At 40.1% G+C, this 21,990-nt stretch overlaps 1 protein-coding gene across 2 annotated transcripts; it reads right to left on the bottom strand.

Annotated features, from left to right (window-relative positions):
• Window positions 1-1,414: 1,414 nt before the first annotated feature.
• On the bottom strand, window positions 1,415-21,902 carry slc25a24 (solute carrier family 25 member 24). 2 transcript variants are annotated; one of them, XM_012878010.3, is made up of 10 exons: window positions 21,170-21,902; window positions 16,497-16,623; window positions 16,323-16,410; window positions 11,299-11,410; window positions 8,046-8,204; window positions 7,660-7,812; window positions 7,467-7,574; window positions 5,066-5,233; window positions 4,821-4,971; window positions 1,415-2,206 (listed from the first exon to the last, which is right to left on the bottom strand). In XM_012878010.3, exons 1-10 carry the CDS (start codon window positions 21,347-21,349, stop codon window positions 2,025-2,027), a joined length of 1,428 nt encoding a protein of 475 aa, XP_012733464.2. In that variant the 5' UTR covers window positions 21,350-21,902; the 3' UTR covers window positions 1,415-2,024. The 2 variants fall into 2 exon arrangements, with proteins under 2 accessions (XP_012733464.2, XP_035996744.1); XM_036140851.1 differs by lacking the exon at window positions 21,170-21,902 and adding an exon at window positions 16,718-16,817.
• Window positions 21,903-21,990: the final 88 nt, after the last annotated feature.

The raw sequence follows: 21,990 nt of genomic DNA, 5'->3' as shown, positions 1-21,990 counted from the left end.
TCTGTGTGTAATGAGTGGATATAAGATACAAGTTTCACTTTGTGAATGGAATTACTAAAAAAAAATCTGTTTTCAAAACATTCTAATTATGAGCTATTTAAAGCAGTGCTGTGTAACCTTTAGCCACTAGGGGGCACTAGACCTGTAAATTTCAGGTTTAGCGCTCTTAAAGGCTATTGGCAACACAATGTCTCAAAATTAAACAGTCCCTCTCCATGTTTTGAAATCTGATAGCAAACCAACTTCGACCGGCAGATTGAGAAGTCACAGAGTCGCTTCTAAAGACAAGGCCACGTTCACCCTTCTAGATTATACTCAGTTCCCACTGAAACAGAGAGGGAGAGGATGAGGCAGAGGGAGGGGGAGCTGCAGGATCCGTGGAAGGACGGGACAGACAACAGGCTCAATCATCTGATCATTAAAGGCTTCAGAAACTTCAACAGAGAAGAGCTTTGTGAAGTATATTTACTGTATTTCGTATTAAAAACCACGACTGTGACAAACTTTGACTGGAGGAATAAAATGTTTGGTGACCCACTTCCGAAAAAACAAATAGTAAGGACGATATACAGTGCCTTGCAAAAGTATTTCTACCCCTTGTACCTTTTCACATGTCACATTAATGGATTTTATTAGGATTGTGTGTGATAGACAAAGCAGTGCGTTGTTGTAAGGGTGGAAGGAAGATGCCTAGTTTCTCCCAGGATTGCCCTGCTTTTACTCTCCATCCTCCTATCAACTACGATCAGCTTCCCAGTACCTGGAGGGGGGTTACGGTTAGGGCATTCCCAAAACATGATGCTGCCACCACTGTACTTCAAGGCGGAGATTATTATGAATTTCTTTCAACAATCTTTTGTTTCCCCTTGTCGCTCTTTTATTAAAACTCAGAAATGTAGAGTGCACGTCAAGAGATCTTTTTTATAAGCCAAGCCTTTCTGTAGAGTTTATTGGTCTTAATGATGCCGTTTGTTCACTAGTATTCTCCAACAACGCTCCAAGGCCTTCACAGAACAGCTGGATTCAGAGATGAAATTACACAAAGACAGACTCAATTTACTAATACGGATACCTCTGAAGGCAGCCGGTTGCACTGGATTTAATTTAGGAGTATCAGAATAAAGTGGACGGAGCACAAATGCACTTTTCTGATTTTTAAATGTAAAAAAATAAATAAATAAATAAACAGAATGAACCCTTTTGCTTCCACTTTCCAATCAGGAATCAACTGGTGCAGGTGTGTCACGTGAAATCCCAATAAAATACATTAAAGTGTGGCATGAATTTCACAATAAAACATGGTCACAAGTTAGTTTATTTGTAATCAGATGTTTATTGTAAACATTAACATCTATGAAGTAAATGTCGGGAATAAAGGCAAGAAAAAATAAAAAAAGGACTCTGAGAAAAAACACATAAGGCACATTTGTTTTTATTTTACTAAAGGTGCAATAACATCCCACATATTAACTCTCTAGCAAACACTTCTGTGAAATCCATTCCCTAAAAAAAAAAAGATAAAGTATTGCACTTTAATTTTTTCTCAGATCTCTGGGTGTCGTCCTGCATAATCATCTGGCTGTTTGCATCGTGACGTTTACGTCTTTCACAACAGCAGGCGATGGCTCGGGCTTCTGATAAGGGTCGAAACTGGTGCACAGAGGCGCTTTCTTGACTAAAAGGCCGAACGTGGAGCAAAGGGGGGGTTTCCATTCAAATCAGGAGTTAAACGAAAAACAAAACACTTCTTTGGGTGATTTAAAGCCATTTAAGTGTGTCGGTGCCCTTAAAGCTGTGGCTACATTGTAAACAGTGCAATTTGAAACTCTTTAGTAGTGCTGCAGGATTTCAAAGCGGTCTAGCTAAGTCCTGCAATCACTTTAAAACCTCTTCAGTAGCTTCATATGCAAACATCCAGCCTCTGGTGACTTTCAGATAAAAAAAAAAAACTTGATGGAGAAAGGGAAGTGTATTTCAGTTACAAAAATAAAAAAAAAACGCTGCAGGTAGAGGGGTTCTGCAGCTTACTTTTGGAGACCCAGGCCAGAGCGCATGTTCTCGTAAACCACGTAGCTGATGCTGACAGCCGGGATGACCTTCATGAAATTGGGGAGGATGCCGCGGTACAGTCCAAAGAAGCCCTCCTTCTCCAGGATCTTCTTCACCATGCCGCCCATCGGCAGCTGCTCAGAGCCCTCGAGCGACGCTGTGAGGAGAGACATCAAATCGTGAAGACTTACCAAACTCTACAGGGTTTTCAAACACACACAAAAAATATCCTCGGTTTTACTTTTTTACCCGATAGATTTTGTGCAACGACGGATAAATCTGCAGGCCTCTATTAAAAAGTAGTATAACGATCACTCATGGCAATCAAGCGCTGATGATTATGGTCTTCAATTTGAATTTTTCAGCTTTTTTTTAGCATTTTAATCAAAAATATAGCAAAAAGGTCAAACACATTTGTGAATGCATATATTTTAAAAAAGGGAAATAGAGGGTGCTAAATAATCAAGATGTGGAAGGATGTTGTGGAGCCCAATGGGAATAGAACGGACAAAAACAAAGGGATACTGCAAGAAACCACCTTAAAAAGAATGGCATTAATGTAAAATATTCACTACATTCTTTGATGCAAAGTGAAAAGGGACTTATGTGTTCTGTTAATCTTATTATTTATTATTTTTATTGATGTTTTCTTAAATGGAAGTGCATAATACAATTGATCTAAGTCAATGTATTTCTTCAATTATTAGATTCAAGTTATGTATTAACTAAAGGTGGGAGATTTTTGTTGAGTCAGGATCCTAATAAAGATTATTCAATCCTAGTTCACAATTATAAGACGAATTCTTTGTGGGGTTTTTTTGGTCTTAAAAAACTTGAAATGTATTTTTAAGAAACTAAAGGAAGAGGACATTCTTTTTTTTTTTTTTAGCTATTATCAACACTGGGTTTGTTGCACAACATGGCGTGAAGAGAGCCGGTTCTGTTCCATGACACTAAAGAAAGCCCAGAGTTGAACCTCGGGTTAGCTCACTAAGCCACTAATCCTAATTTGGAGCACAGTTTTGGGTTTGTGAACGTTTTGCTCTTCCAGAAGCTTCCTCAGATCACATTTACTTAAAAGACAACGCCTTCATGAAGGCTGCGTATCCTGCTGCGTCCGCCGACCAACATCTATTAGATTGTAGCTTTTCATAATTAAAAGCAAAATCTTTGCTACAATTAATATAAAATGTGCAGGATAGTGAGCAGATTTCAGTTGATATTCGTTTTTGTTTTTTTATCATGATAACAGTTATATAAGTAAATCTACAGCTTGAAGAATGTTTAATAACTAGTTACATTAAGTGATGAGGGAATGTGATAGTTATACTATTTTCAACCCTTTTAACATGTTAAGGTGAAGTGAAAGAAGACAGACAAGCTGGATCAACATTTTCAGATGCACTGCTGGATTCAGATCAATGTCAGTTGCTTCCAAGGTTCAGTCTAGATCTTCTTGCAGGATGAAGATACAATTTCAGTTTAGATCAGGATCTATTTTTATCCAACAGCAAATGTCATTTCATTTTTCATACATTTGCATGCTGCTTCTAAAATGAAACAAGAAAAAACTGTCCACTGAGTTGAGTCTGCTCTGGTTTTAGTGCATCTCCCTCTCTGCACCACGCTTTCCTACCCGACAAAGAGATGCTGTGATGAAAAAAAATACATTTGTGTCACTGAAGCCGGACAAGATTCATACCTAAAGTAGGTGGAGAAATGCAGACGTCTAACATGTAAAGGCAAAGACTTTTTTTATTTTGTGGTAAATGAAAAAGATTATTATTACAATTGATATGTTTAAGTAAAAAAAAATTCACGATCGGATTCATATGTATTCGGATTAAAAAAAAAAACTGACAAAAAATCATATTGTACCGTTTATACAGCCATACGATCAATTAATCTGATCCTGAACTGCGTTTATATCCAGAATAGATCCACTTTGACATGTGCATTTATAACATTTCCCTAAAGAAAACCACAGAAGAAGAAGTCTTTCAGTCTTTGCTGAGCAACAAAAAATTAATGTGTCCTCCGAGCGTCCAGGCTGGACTTGCACAAATTCTAATTACGGTTGAAACACCATTGAATAAATAACTATTTTAAGCTCTTTTAACATACCTGTTAGAAAGGTTGTATCGGGAGAACAGGCAGTTTTGCTTCCCGATGTATTTCCACCACTCAAAGCAGAAATACGTCACGTTTACGTCGTCGGACGCACCTGCGCACTCAGGTCAGCATTCCACATTCAGAACAACTCGACCCTGACAGGCGTTTACATGCACGCGTCGGATTGTCAATCGACATGACCCACCCCTCTCATTCGGAATATAATTAAATTCCTATTGAGCTTAATCTGATCACGTGTTTACATGACGCGGTTTTATTCCAATCGGCCTTTTGTCCATGTAAACGTAGCTACTGTTAAACAGAAAAGCATTTTTTAAGATTTCAGGGCTTGCAAAAAGAGTTTAGTACTTAAACACAGATTGAAAATTTGTTTTTATTTAAAATTAAAATTAAAATTAAAAAATTATAACTACATATTTGAAGGGATTTTCAGTTTTCCTCCAGTGATAATTAACAGCTTGCTCTCCTGTTTAAAGGAAATTACTCTCCATATTTTTAGCTACAGGAGCCGTCACGTAATGCATTTCATGTATGATTTAACCATTTGCTTTCTGTTTTCCCATCACTGTGAAAACCACAAGTCAGATCTGAGCCCAAATATCAACCCAAGCTGTTTTTCAAAGAAAGCTTTCTCTTACCTTGTGCCTGCATGCGAGTACGTATCAGCGCCAGGGGGTAGCTGGCCAGCTGACCACAGGTGCTGGAGATGGTGCCGCAGCCCAGTAGCACCAGAACACCTGGGTTTGCTGTGTCCTTGGCGTATTTGGACAACCAGAAGTTCTTTAAGCTCTGTGGGGAGGAGAAAATCAGTATTGATGAGTTCCTTATAGCATTATGCTCTGACTCCGTCCCCATTGCTTAAACTTAGCCTTTCGCCACGTACCTCGTACACCGCCAGATCTATCCCAGCGTAGGGGATGATGCCCAGAATATTGGGAACGTAGCCCTTGTAAAAAGCCTTGACTCCCTCCTTCTTCAGGATTTTCTTGGCACAGTCGAACATCCCTGAGTACTGTCCCGTTTTCCTCAGAGTCAGACGGGTTTTCATCACCTGAAGAGACACATCAAGACGATCGATCGGCAAAGCGGCTCTTCTTCCTTTAACGCTCATATCACACCCGGCAGCTCAGTGAAACCATCGGAGCTGCTCAGTTTAAGTTCAATATTGGGTAAATTAATTCAATTCAATAAAGTTACATTTGGGCGGTGTATTTTATTTATTATTTTTTGTGGTGAAAAGGCAGCTGGGGGTAGTGAAGTATGAATTTCTACTGCAGGATGTCACAAAATGCAAAGTTTTAAAAAGCCACGGCGAAGAAAAAGCTTCCAATTCAGCTTCTTGTATATTTTGGATTGATGACATCACACGACAGCCAAGCTGACCAGGGCATATATTCTGCAGCATTTGAGTTTTACCTGTTTGAGTCTCAGGATTCCTTAGCCACGATGGACACGGCTGTGATTAGCGGAGCTGAATTAATTGAGGACAACTACTCTCTTCTATTTCTTCTTCTACTTCTATGTGTGAATGATGCGATATCACCCGATACTACTGTGGTCCATGAAAAGAACTTGTCTTTTTCTGACCGCCCAGTGACGTGGTGTTTTTCTGACATTTTTCCTGGTGTTTATGGAACGATGGTCATAGTAAAGCTCAGACGTCTGTAACCTGCAGCTCAGGAGCTTCATGTGGCTCTTCGGCCCTCCATAGATACTGTTAAAGAACTTGTTTGAGCCAAAAATGAAGAACTATGCAGTGCTTTTGATTGTTATTACAACTTTCATATTTTGCTTGATTGCAGTTTCCACATAGGATTTTCAGAGGAGAATTACCCTCTTTGAGATATATATATATATATATATATATATATATATATATATATATATATATATATATATATATATATATATATATATATATATATATAGATATAGATTTTCTCATTTTGCTTAAATATAGACTTCAAGAAAAATTATTTTATACTCTTTTTGTACATTTAAAAAAAATATATATATAATTTTGGTACTTTAAACATATAACAAGGCACTTTTTTTACAGTCTGTACTTATAGGTATCATTGACCAACCTTTTTTGGTCATGCAGAGGTTTGCGAGTCTAAACATTTTTATTTAGTCGGATGGTAAAATAAAAATCTCCTTGATTGTGAAACTGGTCTGCCTGGAGATCATTCTCTCAGGAAGTGACGGTTGATGCAGAAGCTCTGCAGAAAACAGATTTTCTGACTTGATCCTGCCTACCGAGTGTTCAAAGCAACATATTGTCTTGAAATTAATGCTGAAAATCTTTGATAATAGAAAAAGGCATTCTGGTCTGCCCTCCTCCTCATCACTTTGCTGGTGAACATCTTTCTAGAGGATTTTGGTTGAAAAACGACAAAAGAGAAAAAAAAACAAGCAAAAGTACAAATTGTCATGGTCACAATTTATGCCTTGGGTGATGACAGCAGAGGAATCTGCAGAGGGAAAGCCTGTTTAGTAAAGGTAGCTTTGATCTTGAGTAAAAAGCCCTTGAGATTTTGTTTTATAGGAGAAACTATATTTGAAGTGAGTCTGGCAAGTAGATTTAAATAACTGAACAATTACCCATTGTTAAGTTAATAATTTATTTATATGTGACATAAAATGTGTAAAAGAATATTTACCTTAGTACAAAAAAATAAATAAAAGTCTGACTCCAATCAGAAAGCACATTTGTTTTTGCAATTTTCTGTGCGACTTCCACATATTCTAATCTATCTTACATGAACAGCCAGCTTACCTTTTGGACACTTTTCAAAGTTTACTACGCAACTTTCTAAAACAAAAGGGAATAATGCAACTGTAACCAGCAAATGAAGTTACAAAAATAATCTTTACGTTCAAATTCAAAACAAAAAATGTGTCTTCGGATTTCTGGTTGAAGGATCATCAGCTTGAATATTTGCAGATGACATAATTCAATCACTGACAACTTTTACTTTTAGTTTGGTTGTTTGCAGCTAAAGGTAAAAATGCTGGGATGGGGACCTCTGAGATATAAAAGGATGGACTGATGGTCGGTAGGGGGTTGATTGTCTTTAAATATCTTGTTAAATCAAAGGTGGCCCATGGATGACCCACAGCAAACCAACAAAATTTGCTGTGGCGACAAGAGATGAGTCAAATTGTGCATATTTTTAATTTATTTTAAGACAAATATTTGGTCTAAGCCTATAAACTGTCACAAAGAGCTGGAAATTCCCTTTTTTTCCCCCCTAAATGGAAAAAGCTGCATCTGGGCTTACCTCCATGGGATAGATGGCAGTTTGTGCCGTGGCTCCGGCCATCGAGCCCGCCATGAACCTCTCGTGGGTCTGGATCTTCCCCGGTTCACTGGCCAGCAGCTTCTTATACTGAGAAAGCCCGACAAATATTAGCCGTCACACTAATCTCAAACGTGCCAGAGGAATGACTGGATCAACTTCTGAAAGTGAATACCTGCTCGTACGCCATGAATTTAATGGCCGTTTCCGGCGCGATCTTCAGGACGTTGATACCGTTTCCTCTCCACAGGGACGTCACCCCTCCTTCTTTCAGCATCTGCTTAAAACCCCCCACCAGGCTGATTTTGTTGCTCTTAGAGGAGTGCACCTGCAGATTAAAAGAATAAAAAAAAAAAATTGCAGTGTTCAGGTCAGATTCCTAAAGGCAAACCCTTTCAGCTGGAAGGTAACAAAGTAAATTTTATTTAGAAAAGAAGATATATTAAGAGAATGTAAGATCACAAATGATCGCTGGACTTCTTGGAAACGCAGATCGACAACAATTTGTATGGAAATGTCCAACGAATCAACGGTTAAAAGATGAAATGACGTATGACCCACCTGCATGAAGACCTTCATTCTGTCCAGCGGGGCGGTCCCTGTGCGGGAAACGGCGCCCGCCATGGCGCCCGCCATCAGCTGCTTCCACCACATGCCCGTCGTCTTCTCCTCCTCTGTGAACTCATCTGGGATGGTCAGGCTGTCGCCGATGTCCAGAACCTGGAGGAAACACATTCACTGGTTCATTTTTTTTCCCCCGTTGACTTTGTGGGGAAGGAGGCTAGAGCCCAGTCCTGCTCTCGCTGCGGGTAAGTCGAGGGTTTCGGTGAAATAAAAGAGATTCAGAAAATGTTGCATCAAAGTTTTGACTCAAAAATAACCATGCAGGCTTGATTTAGGGTCTTTTAATTTGACAATAAACATAATTTTATTGTGATTCTCAACCGATGCGCTGCTATTTAACGCACAAATTTCGTACCTAAAGCCCAGCAGGACAGGAGATGCTTCATTTCCTCGTCCAAAAGGTTGCGTAATTACAGCGTAATGCTGGGGAATTTATTACATCACAGCTTCAGCACTAATGATCTGGCTCCAAAGGCGGGTGGGGGTGGGTCAGAGTTAACAGGCTTTTTTTTTTTTTTTGTCTGTAGCTCATTGCAATCTAATGTCTGCAATCAAATGTCACTTTGGGAGTTTATATTTTCTCCTAAATTTGTAGCAACATGTGGTCCCCGAGTTGTGCAGCATTTATAGTCCAACCACAACCAGGAACAACGTGAACTTTTTAACAGACAAGTTTTCTTTAATGTCGGTTTTGCATGTTTATTCGATGGAAAACAGACATTGTTAATTAAGAGCTGAATTACATAAATACATAATATTGTATACCTTCCTAAAATAATGGCCAAGGTCATTTTTACAGAGAATACATAATACGGCAATAAGTTAAGTTGATTTAGGCAAAATTAAGTAGGCCATTATTTTAGGAAGGTGATGACATGATGAACTTAAATCTTTTTATTACTTGATCTGATCTGATTGACTTTGACTTTGGAAAGTGTCTTGAGATGACATGTTTCATGAATTGGTGCTATATAAATATAATTAAAATTGAATTGAATCTGTTTTACATCTGATCTAACATATTGAGCCCAAACGATAAGGGGGGAAAAAAGGGATAATAAAGCTTGTCCAATTTCAATGTTCTGCCTCAATGTTTTAAAAGGAAATGTTGAAACTTAATTCTGGGGGAAAAAAAGTTTATTTAAGAAAATGTACATCAGTTTTCCCACCTGAAAAGCCCTAATTGCTTTTCCAATCCTTTCGTTATTGTTAACTGATCCGAGAACCTACCACATCCACCTCGCAGACTCCTCCTCCATCTTCAAACTCGAGGAAAAACCAGTTAGCCTGTTGCTGCTGCTGAGGCTGCAGCAGAGCCATGGCCGTCCGACGCCTTCAACAGAGCTGCAGAGCAGCAAAGTTTCTGTCTGCAGGCTCCCCTTCACAGACTGAAGAAGATTCTTCACGCGATTCTAAAAGAGCCAGAACCTATATGCATGTCCTGCAGAGCTAAATGCTGTTTCCGGAGCACCCAAGCGGGAAGCAGCTTGAGTGCCGGAGGTGGTGGAAAGCTCAAAGTGCCAGAAATGTTACCATCAACTGCTGCAGCCTCACCGGCGCCGTATCCCAACTCCCTGCCTCTCGCCCTGAGCTGCTCTCGACACTCTTCCTTTCAACTCATCCCTTCCAAATCCCCCCTGATGGACTAATCTGCACAGAGGTCACACTGAAATTAGCTCATCTCAGCTGGGCTTAGAAAGCAGGAGGTAATTTATCCGCAGTGGGTGGGCCAGCGAACAGAGAAGGCAAACGTCAGAGATTAGCCACGCCCCGGGACGCCGTTGTTTCTAGAATGCAGCTTTGGCACTTTACAAGAAATAAGAGCAATTCTTGTCTATAAACAGAATGAAATCAGAGGTGGATGTAATTCATATCAGACTTTTATATCTGACGTTATTCTGTGTATTAGCACTAGAGTTGGCCGTCCATGAGCAAAGAGTCTTTAAACTGAGCAGATTGCCTTAATAACCAGGTGATATCAGCTTGTTATACTCCCAGTGTTACTCTATGAAATGCAGAATGGCATAAGGCATATCATTCTGTGCAATGAGCATTTGTGATCTAATGTTAATTTTTGCTCAAGTCGACCAAAGATCAAGGTAACAAACAAAGGTTGCAGCATTCCTTTACCTATAATTATCAATATGTGCTTATTTTGCAGTGGGTATAACAGTAACTGTTGCTATTCTATTTGAAAGGAAAGTGATTCCATCGTGTTCCACTTTTTTGGTGTGATTGTCACAGTGCACTGCAATAAGTGAACTAAAAGTAAGAAAACCTTCCTGAAATAAGTATATTTGCCCTTAATTTGAGCAGGTGAATAAGATTATCTGCCAACGGAATAAAACTTTTGCACTTAAAATAGGAGCAACTCATCACCATCATTTTATTTCAAGTGCAGTATATCTAATCATCTTATTTTAGGGGTCAAAATACTCATTCTATTGGTAGATAATCTTATTCACCTGCTCAAAACAAGGACAAAAGCACTAATTTCAAGAAAATCTTACTAACTTTTGGTTTTCTTTTTGCAGTGAGCGGTGGGATTTTGTACTCAGGGTAAAGATGCGCTGAGAATCTCACACTGGGCCATGGCCATAATTCAACTTCAGTCAAAGCGAGATCTCTAAAATTGGACAAGAAACCCCCTAATTGAGTTGTTACTAATCTGCAAACGTATGTGAGAAGCTTCTTTTCCCGTATAAAATAGATATATTTCAGTAGATCTAAACGAAGCTGCCTCCTCCTCCTCTGGCCTCGTCTTTGGTCCAGCATTTCTCTCAGGAAATCAAAGACTCTAATCCGTCAACACGGAGGAGCGAACCCGGTGCTAAATCTCTCCTCTTAATCCCACCTTCATTCATGACTTCAACCTTGCCACAAATGGATACTCATCTTTTTTTTTGCCTTCAAAAGATCATCCGATTTTATTATATATGTTTTCAAGTTTATTTTTCGTCTCAGTCTGAGGGCCTCCTGCACCCATTTCATTGTTGTTTCAGCCCTGTAATAATCCTGCTTGTTAATTTAATTTATGTGAATGCAAACAGCATTTACATAAACACAGACTTCGTTGGATCTATTCGTGCATACTGCATTGATTACTAGAAAAGGCTAAAACTGCTTGTTGTTTTCAATGATTTAAACCGATCTCTAGAATTTACTCGGCGCCAGGCTCTCCTTCTCTTACCGTGCTGTGCTTCCAGTAGCGGATGATCTCCTGCAGGCTGGTCGCCGGGTTAAACAGGAAGTGCTCCCTCCATTCATTCCAGTCCACCGACATGGTGCCGTCAACATCGATGCTGCGGCGCAGAGAGAAAGGTTTCCATTTAAAGTCTTATTTATAGCGTGAGAGGGGGGGAAAAAAACAGTAGCAACGGATATAGTTCTGACTCCTTTGCAAAAACAAAAATACAGGAGTATGAAATCATACATATTTTGGGGGAGTTTCTCACAAGTAATAAATGTAATTAGTATCTTTTTGTGGCATTTTTCTTTAGGTTACTGACAGTAAAACACAATTTTAATATTTCAGTTGCTTTGGAGATTAACCTGCCAGAGCTCCAGGTTGTTATCAGGTCGCCTCACTGACCTGACCAGCTTCCTTGGCTTCTTTGCATTTTGTAAGCTGAAAACTCCAAATTTCAACATATTTAATTGGGGTGGGGGGGGGGAGTAGTAGCTTGGCTTCACTCTCCCACTTACGGGAGGAGAGTCGGTTTTGCTGTAATGGCTGTAATTCTCACATGAGACATGACTAGACATGGAAGTAGAGATGTTTTACTTTTGTTAAAGGAGCTATAAGCAAGATATTTACTGTAAAATCAAACTAAATCATTCTCATCTGTCACATGAAAGTAACATTCCCTTTAAACAATCAGTCCTCTCCATCAACAATGTCTTAGTCACGTTTTTCTCCTTTCAAACCTAGAGGTATGGCCCAGAACTACTTTGGTTCAGAGTGTAGCCCGTGTTTACTTCCTGGTTCCTGAGCCAATCATATGAGAGTGCTTCGGGTTCCCAATAACTGAGCGCAGCATTTGGTATTTTATCTTGGCAAAAGAGCAACAGCCTGCAAACATTTTACAGCTGCAGGACCATTCGGTAAATGGCGGGTCTCTATGAAAGACATTGTGAATGTGTTGTTCCGATTTTAACCACTAGGTGTCACCATTGCCTATAGTTCCTTTAAAATATGAGAGAGGCGTGTTGACACTTTATTGTTCAGTTAGTGGGTTAAAACCGAAAGTTACACAAAACTCTTCTCCTGTGATTGTTTCAACATATTACCAAGTTGCCTAATATGAGGAGAATCGCATCTGTTTAATCTCCATTCACAACACTGACGCTCAACACTGCACCTTCTCAACAAGTAAACGGCTCTGTGGTCGTTAAATACAATTTGCTCGGATTTTCGCTCATCTCCAGAAATTCTGTCTGCTGCAACAAAAACTCAAATTCCCTGAGTCCATTCCAGCTGTCTGCTTTATTCTTGTAACATATATTTTGTTTCTAGACAGACCCGCGTGAATGGATCAAACGAAACAGACCCCAAATGCACAAGTCATCACGGAATAAAGTTAAGACTAGGGGTGAAAGTAATTTTAAGTTCTTGAATCAATTCGGAATGAATAAAAAATAAAGTTATGAACAGACAAAGTGGTGTTTAAGACTGTATCTGGTTAGCGGATCTGTTTTCTGATCCATTGTGCAGCCATGACTGGTTCTGAATAAAGGCTTTATCTGGCAGCAGATCTCCCCCTTGCCTCCTGCACAGTACCATACCGGCTTACTTTAACCACTGGTTAACACCAAAATTATTTATAACACTGATCACACTTCCTGCTGCTCTGTTAACACATACAGCAGCAGGAATAATTACTGATAGCCACAAGCTGTGAAAGAAACCAAAATTGCTCTGCAGAGGGCGGGGTTTAGACTGAGCTCTGGATGGACAGTGTTATTTTTTTGCGTGACGAATGTCATGTGTGACGTGTTCAGTCAGGGAAATACATGTGACACACGGTCAAAGCGTGAGAGTTGAGAGCTCTGTGTAAAAGAATATGTGTCAGAAACAGACAATCCCAGTGGCGACACACAGTCATGGCAGCATCATGCTGTGGGGAAGCTTTTTCTGCAGTAAGGACAAGGCAGCTGGTCTCAGTTGTTGTGAAGATGGACAGAGATAAATACAAGAAATCCAGGAAAAAAAAAACCTCTTAAGAGTCTGGAAAAGGCTTGAGACTAGGATGGCGGTTCTGTCAACCTCCTGATCTAAGACCAACTGAGAATCTGCTGGAAAGCTTGAAAATGGATGCTCACAGACATTTCCCATCTAATTTGACTGAGCTTGAGATTTCTTTTAAAAATAACAATACTAAACATTTTAGTCTACACGTGCAAAATCCTGGCTGTTGGTTCTACAAAATACTGACTCACTCGGGGGGGGGGGGGGGGGGGGGTATTTTCCTTCCTCTTAATTACGTGCTACTTTGTGTCGGTCTATCACATTAAATTCCCCAAAAATAAACTGAAGTTTGTGGTTATAAGATGATAAAGTGTGGATAGGTTTAAGGGTTGTAAATAACTTTGACAGGCGCTCTTAGCTCTGTAGGGTACAAGAAAGAACCCCCCCCCCCAACCCCAAAAGAAACAGAAATGCAGATGTTGCAGTTTCAATTTAAACTGTAACTTGTAACAAAAATAATGTCAAAGTAACTTCAAAAAACAACCCATATGTAACTGTCAAGTAAACTGAGAAATGAGGCCATAGCCCCCTGGTGATTTTCCTGTAAGACTGCTGAACGTGCTTTTCAATACTGCTTAGTTTATAGATTTGAGTAAAAATGGAATAAAGTGCAAGAAACCTAACAAACATGCAAACAGTGAATGGGATCGGGCATAATGAGGACCAGAGATTTACCATCTCCTATTTATTTTAACAGAAGAAAGTATACAAAGAAAACATGGTCTTTTTTTACTTCCTGGTGTCTGCTCAGTTGAATGACAACCCCCTCCCCCCCCCCCTTTGTTGTGGTTTTCTAATCAAACCTTTCTGTCTGACTCAAGACACATCCAGTTTGACTTCTTCGCCCTCGCTCACCACTTGTGTCCTCATTTACATGTGCCACCTCAGGTCTCGTAAGTGTTCACTTTTAATCACGAAATCCATAAATGTGTCTTTTATACACGAGTGCCAAGAAGTAAACGTTGAATCAAAGCCATACAGTCAACTTTAAAGCTCGTTACAAGCCATGTAGGGGAAACTACAAACATGTGGAAGAAGGTGCTTCGGTCAGATGAGATAAAAATAAAGCTTTTTGTCCTACATGGGAAACACTTTATGTAGCAGGAAACTAACACTGGACATTATTCTGGACACAGCAATGCCAGGGCGAGTCGTGGTAGAGGCAATATTATGCCGTCTGAAAGCTTTTTTTAGATGGTCAGTCAATGGGAGAACAGATGGAGCCAAAAAAAAAAATGGCCGCAGAAGATTTGAGAGTGGAGACTGGAGCTTCCAGCAGAACAGCGACTCTAAACCTACAGCTACTGAATGCTTTAGACTGGTCCTCCAGGGTGTAGGGAGTTTGTCCTGTAATTGGCGGGTTGCCGGTTCAATCCCCCGCTCAGTCGTTGTGTCCTTGGGCAAGACACTTCACCCGCATTGCCTGCTGACGGTGGTCAGAAGGCCTGGAGGCACCAATGTAAGGCAGCCTCGCCTCTGTCAGTCTGCCCCAGGGCGGCTGTGACTACTAACATAGCTCACCACCGTCAGGGTGTGAATGGGTGAATGACTGGTTGTAGGGTAAAGTAATTTGGGGAGTAGTTAAAGCACTATAGTACAAGCCATTTACCATCTAAAGTCCCCTACCCTGAAGACGAGACTGAGGACCTAAGGCTAAATCAAGGTGAGAATGTATGTCAACTGACCTGGAGTGGAACCTGACTATGTTACAGACTATATGGCTGCAGACCAGGCAATTTTGAGTTTAAAGGAGCAATAAGTAAGAAATTTACTGCAAAAATCAACCTAAATCATTCTCATTTGTCACCAAGGATGGAACAGTCCCTATAAACAATCAGTCCTCTCAATCAAAAATGTCTTAAGTCAGGTTTTTCTCCTTTAAAACCAAGAGGTATGGTGCGGAACAACTTCGGTTCAGATTGTAGCCCGTGCTTACTTCCTGGTCCCTCAGGCAATCATGAGAGTTACCACGGTTCCCATATAACAGAGCACAGCATTTGGTATTTAATCTTAGCAAAAGAGCAGCAGCCTGCTAACATGAAAGCCAATAGGAGAAGCGGACCAGAAATAGAACAGAATACAACATCATAGACCTGTCCTGTGGAAGTAGAAATCCAGTGGGGTTTCACAGCAGCAACACACCGTTTAGAAACGGCATATCAGATTGTTGTCAGTGGCAGACTGGTGTACTAATTTGAGCCACTAGGTGTCAATAAGACTTATTGCTCCTTTAAATTACATTTAACTACGACTACAACTGTAGTTCAGTAGGGAGAGTATTCATCTTCTCAGAAAGCATCAGGTTCGATTCTAGCTTCCTCCAATGAGGATGTGTCTCTGGGCAAGGCATTGCAGCCCAAGCGGCACCAACCTGTCAATGAATGTTTGTGAGTGGGGCTGGGTGGATGGGTTTTGAGCGAGGTGTGACTACAAATGCTCTAACATCCATAATTTACCGAGACAAAACAGCCCAAACAGAAAGTGATAGTGTACGCAAGTTGTTTCTTTTCACGGTACTTTACAATCGTTTTTCACAAAAGTCTTTTAACATTACTTTAAAATCCAGCTAAAATGTGGAAGTAACTATTACGGTATACTTTTTTGAGCATTAACAATTCTGTTCAAACCCCACCTCTTCTTTGATAATTTGCTAAACTGCGATGCTTTACCCTTAACCATTCTGTGTCCAGGCATGTGTTTACATACCAGTAACATGCCTTTTGTATGTCAGTCTTCTCTCACTAGGCTCTTTATCATGTGACACCCCCCCACCACCACCACTCCCTAGTTATCAGTCCCTCACACTGGTCCCCACCTTTAACTTCTGCTGCGTACAGCTGCTTTCTTTACACTTTCTTTACTAGCTGAACTCTTTATTTTTTGTCTGGTTCTACCAGTTTTATTAACTCTAAGAGATCCACTCAATCAACTATGACCACAGAATGAACGCTACAAACTGCAAATACCTCTGCAGGATCCTCTTTGCATCCTCCTTGCTGACGTCCAGACCCAGATCAGCGAGGGACTGCCTTATCTCCGTGAAGTCTATTTTACCTGTTCAAATGAACGAGCAGAGTGAAGCAGACGGACTCAAACCAAGTTAAAACACTCGACTGTGACTGTGTGACGTTTCTCCGCACCATCTTTGTTCTTGTCCAGGCTCTTGAAAGTCAGACGCAGCTTCTTCTCGTGGTCCTTCAGGTACTTGGTGAACTCGTTGAAGTCCAGCCCGTCATCCTTGTCCTTGTCGCCGGAGGAAATGATTTTCTAAAGGAGGAAAAAAAACACAGAAACGACACTAAATATCAGCGATCCAGATCCTTCTCGAGTCCTTCCCGGACGTGCTTGCCGGGTTTCTGACCTCCTCGCTGGATGAAGGGAGAGCTCTGAGCTCTGAAGAGAAATGAGGTGACTCTACCATCCCTCACACAAGCAGCAGCTACCGTACTCGGCCAGTTGGGGGCAGAATAAGGCGAAGGTAAACTTCCTTACTGCATCTGACCTCAGTTCCTGTTTGCTTTGGACTCACAGATCAGTAACAGGCAGGCTTCATAAATAGAAACATTAAATGTAGTCCACTTATTACTTTTTAATAATGCATCAAAATTGATTTTTTTTTTTTTGTATTCTTGTTAGAAATCTAAGAAAATTATGAACTGAATCCAATTTCTTAAAGTCATGGGAGAATACGAAAACAACAAGTGTGGAGATTTATTACTGCTTATCATTTCACTTAAAGCATTTTTTTTTAATTATTTTACAGCACTGAGTCACACACAACAGTGGCCTCTCCCTAACCTAACCCTTTAAAATTCACTTATTGCTGACTAAAGAGGGACCTTTCCTCTACCAGCCAACGGCCCGCTGTGAGATTTAGCTGCAGTTTGAAGATTAAAGACAGATTTCCTAAATTCCTGAACTCTTGCTTTGCTTTTTACCCGTCTGGACCTGTGGCTTTTTCTGCAGAGAAAGAGACGATTTCTAGATAGTTTTGATCATTAAGATAAATATGGGTTTTTTTTCTGATTTGTCTTGTCTTGTAATATTTATTGCAGCTGTAGTGTTTTTCCTCCTTTTTGTTATTTTTATTCTGCAGTTTGCTTGTTTTGGGTGAAGAGTCTGTATATCTTAAGGCTGTAGTCCATGCAAATACCTCATATTAGATCTTTCTTCTACATTAGCTGCTTTTTCCAGGTCACTTTAAAATGTTTTTGCTTGACTTTTATAATAATAATTTTTTTTCCCTCACACAGGTTTTGCCCAAAAACTTCTACAACATGATTTCATTAACTTGAGAAAAAAAGATCTGTCTGACAATATATGTTGACCTAACTTTATTGTAAATAATATTATTTTGCAAACATAGAAACTGAAAAAGCCGTCCTGACTTCCAGATCTTGGATCCTAGGGAAGCTGAACTTAACTTGGTTCCAACTCGGGCTCAGAAAGAACTGCTGAAAGAAAACACTTGCCTTTCCCCCGTTTTTCTTCTGCTATTATTCATAGGAGTTCACCATCAGTGTTGTATTGTATTTGGTGTTTTTAATGCAGCTTTTTAAATCTCTGTTTTTCCTATTAAAATAAAACAAGAATCCTGTTTTTTTGTGTGTGAATAATGGTATACGAAAATAATCTGGACGCATCAACCCTCCAGACACTCAGATATTCTGGTTCTGGTCAACTCTGCATGCCCAGAACCAAACATGGAAAAGCAGCATTCAGCTTCTATGCTCCACAAATCTGGAACAAACTTCCAGAAAAACGCAAATCAGCCGAAACACTGAGTTCCTTTAAATCGAGATTGAAAACCCAACTGTTTAAAGCTGGTTTCTGCCCATAATAACAGGAACATTGACCAACTCATTTTATCTGTATTCATGTTTTCACCTGATACAATTTAATGTTTGTTACTGGTCTCACAACCGGTGACTGTTTAGACGTATTGATTATGTTTTTATGTTTTCATTATGTAAAGCACTCTGAATCGCCTTGCTGCTGAAATGTGCTACACAAATAATCTTGACTTGACTATCCCTGCAGCAGAGAGGTGACGGAACCACTGGAGCATAAAACGCGCCATCTGATCCAGCAAAGCACCGTTTTCCTCTTCTATCTATCAGGGTGGCTCTGGTGCAAAAAGCTGACAGGTCCAAGTGGGTCAAAGACTGAATTTATCTTCCGTCTCTTCTCTGATTAACAGAGATTAGAACAGAAAATTGACCTGCGACTGATAAACTCTTAATGTTAGAGCGATAATTAGTGTGATAAAGGTCCCTGTAGCCCGTAGTAAACGCAGAGCTTGTGGTCATTAGATTTATTCAGCTTTCTTCAGCTCAGTAAATAATTATGAAATTATTTTTCTCCAATTAGTAAAACATTTTATTATTGATAACAATGATTTCCAGTTTTCTGCTGATTTCTCTTTCTCTGAAGTTTTCACTTTAATGTTGACCCAAAATAGAGCCTGACAAATATGCAGTAATCTTCCCGTTTCTTTTATTCTCTATAGAAAAAATATATATAATTCAGACAGATTTTTGTTAAATGTCTGATTATTCTTTTTTATAAGATTGTAAAACCTGTTGATTTATCATTATTTAACCAAATCGAACCACAAGTTAGAAACTCCAGAGGGAAGGAGCCAGTGACACAACTGCTGGATTCTGGTCCGACATGCTGAAGCAGTGCCTTGCTCCAGGGCATATTTCCACTGCCGTAAATAAAAGTTTCACAGCTGCAACAAAATGGAGGCTATGTTTAGACTGTATAGTTTGCTGCAATCAGATAATCTGCAGGCAGCCTAACTTTGCATGCCGGCCAAACGTTGACAGGCGCTGTGTGATAGGACTGAAACTTGAAACTGACATTTTCTCTGTTATTGGAGGATGTTTGTAACGATTCCTGAACAACATTCCATATTATTTAAACTACACCTATTACTTTCATATCTTTCTGGGCATGAAACCATAATGTTCAGTGTAGGACAGCGCAGAAGTAAGTAAGTTTGTCATAGTTTAGTGGAGTTAAAATTAATATTCATTCTCCACGTCTGAGTTTCTTTTGGGCATTAGGTAGTGAAATGTTTCTAAATAAATGGTGTGATTGTAAGTACTACTCATTTATCAGTGGAGGCTAAATACCATTTTCAAGTCTAATATCTACAGGTACCCCCCCCCCCCCCAGCATCACTTCTGACCTATACTTATGTACATAAACATTTATTTACAGCAGTTACCAGCCCTGCAGCAGACATCAGCACGCATAATTCTTTATGTTTGATGACGCAAAATAGCTAACGGTGAAATAAATCAACTACAATGCATTTCAACTGTGTATCATGCTTTGCCAAAACAATTAGAGATGCACCGATCCAGTTTTTTCCAGTCTGATACGATACCAATACCCGACACTGATCCCATACTACTGTTGAATAAATAAATCGTATACCTTACCATGTGAGTTAAGACATCAGGCTTGACATGAACATTGTTAAAGGAAAATATCTGCGTGCTCTTTAGCATGGTGCTTTAGGAGGTGCTTATTTAGGTTTGTGGTGTTAAATTTACCAACTTTATCACCACTCCTTGCAATTTGTTACGTTGCAGATGTTGCATGTTTCAGCCGGACTATCAAGTTTGAAATGTTTCCACATAGCGGACGTGGCTCGGTCGGGTGCTTGCTACATGTTGCACTGCGTTTGCTCATCGCTAGCTGCTCTGCGTGACGACAAAACCGGCGTTGGATTGCTGTTACTGTATTGCTGTGTATGATATGAATTTAAAAAAATTAAATGACGGGATCGGAATGCCGGATCGGCGTCATCCATCCGATATCCGGTCCAGCCAACTACTCAATATCGGAGCCGATATCCAATCCAGGTATCGGATCGGTGCGTCGCTAAAAATAACAATAAAATGCACTATATTGTATGTTGCAGAGATCCACTCATCAGTCGCTCAGAGATTTAATCTTGCCCTGATCGGCTCTGGTCTATGGTCAGTAGGTCAAACGCTGAAAAGCCTGGATTCTACCTCCTGTTCTGTAAACAGACCATCACTAAGAGCTCCCACCATTTATTTATTTACTTTTTGTCTGTACATGCAACAACCAAGTCTGCATTTTGATCCATTTCCGAGGGAAAAAGGTTTGATTGAAAGCTTCCGGTGCTACCCTGCACGCTGTTGTTGTGTTTTATATATATATATATATATATATATATATATATATATATATATATATATATATATATATATATATATATATATATATATATATATATATATATAAAAATACTGATTTAATGAGCCATTCGCAGTTTCACTGTACCGGCCGTGTGTACTTAGACTTGCATGGCTTAATCTTTGAGACAAGCATATGCTACCGGCAGGATCAACCAGGTAGCCCTCCAGAACTATATATATATATATATATATATATATATATGAGATCGGTGCATCTCTAAAATAATGTAGCTGCTTTGAAATACATATACTGATCTTGATATATAGTTGGAGAACACGGATGTCTAGTTTGACAGCAAATATAAATTTGATTACAATTAAAACTGATCAAACTAAACTCAACTGTACTATAATTCTTCATTAGGGTAACATAGCTAAGTACATCAAATAAGATATTGCTGTTTATGTTTCTTATGGTTTACAAAGGGGGGGGGGTACCTTTTTTTCACTTTTATAGTCGCTAAAATGACACGTTGTTAAGAAATAGACGCAACATAAACTATTTACACGGAAACCGGCGAAAGGTTTCATAAGAGACATTTTTGAAGGGCACATTTTGCCTCTTGCTCTACCTGAGCAGCACCCTTCCCGGTTTTGATGCCCATCGCAGTCAGGCCTGCCCTGAGCTCAGCAACGTCCACTTTGCCATCCTTGTTGGTGTCCAGCTTGGCGAACAGCTCCTCGTAGGTCTTTGACGGATCTCCGGCGCACCGACAGTCCGTAAAAAACAGCTTCCTCACTGCTGGATACATGGTTTTAAACTTGGGGAAAAAAGAACGCTAAGAGGCCTGCAGAGCTCCACACAGACACAGACACAAGATGAGCGATGGGGAAACGCGCACAAATCGACTCCTGCTGGCTGGGGGCACTTCTGGTTTCTGGGACAAGAGCCGATCCGTCTGATCCCTGCAGGGTTTCCGCGATGCAACCTGGACAGGAAGTCGCAGGAGATACTCGTGTAAAAAGTAAGAAATCCCTGAATTGAAATGTTTCAATATAAAAAAAAAAAGTTAGAAAAGGCTTGACCGGATGAGGTAGGCAGGCAGAAAGGGAGCAGAAAGGCTGGCTCGACTCAGTTCGCCTGGAAAGACCTCCTACTTTTACTGCGCAAACATCTTACAGGGACACACCCATCCGAGAACCGGCTGGCGCCGCGGTTCTAGCAGGCGTTCCACTTCACAGGTGAGCTCAGAACTGAACTCCTCCCAGTGATGCGTTGATTTGAAGCTCTATGGCTGGTTTTACACACAGCAGAACACGCACACATCGTCATGGACCGTGTCCAGTATCACCGACCGAGAACCACACAGAGGCGATATGATCGATCCACTTTAGATCATGGTGCGCTGTACCCAAAAAGATCCGGCAGGTGTCGCTAAAACTCGGCTGGTGC

This window comes from Fundulus heteroclitus, chromosome 9 (genome assembly GCF_011125445.2).
Source record: "Fundulus heteroclitus isolate FHET01 chromosome 9, MU-UCD_Fhet_4.1, whole genome shotgun sequence".
Lineage (NCBI taxonomy): Eukaryota > Metazoa > Chordata > Actinopteri > Cyprinodontiformes > Fundulidae > Fundulus > Fundulus heteroclitus.
The sequence above is the reverse complement of the archived record's forward strand: the minus strand, read 5'-3'. Positions and strand labels throughout refer to the sequence as shown.

What these genes read in the sequence shown, in the direction of transcription:
- slc25a24 (XM_012878010.3), bottom strand. Translation starts at nt 21,349, where the DNA reads ATGTATCCAGCAGTGAGGAAGCTGTTTTTTACGGACTGTCGGTGCGCC. An exon ending in GCAAAGAGGATCCTGCAGAG is followed by an intron (nt 11,411 to 16,322) that starts GTATTTGCAGTT and finishes TCTGCGCCGCAG; the next exon opens with CATCGATGTTGACGGCACCA. An exon ending in GAATGAAGGTCTTCATGCAG is followed by an intron (nt 7,813 to 8,045) that starts GTGGGTCATACG and finishes TTTAATCTGCAG; the next exon opens with GTGCACTCCTCTAAGAGCAA.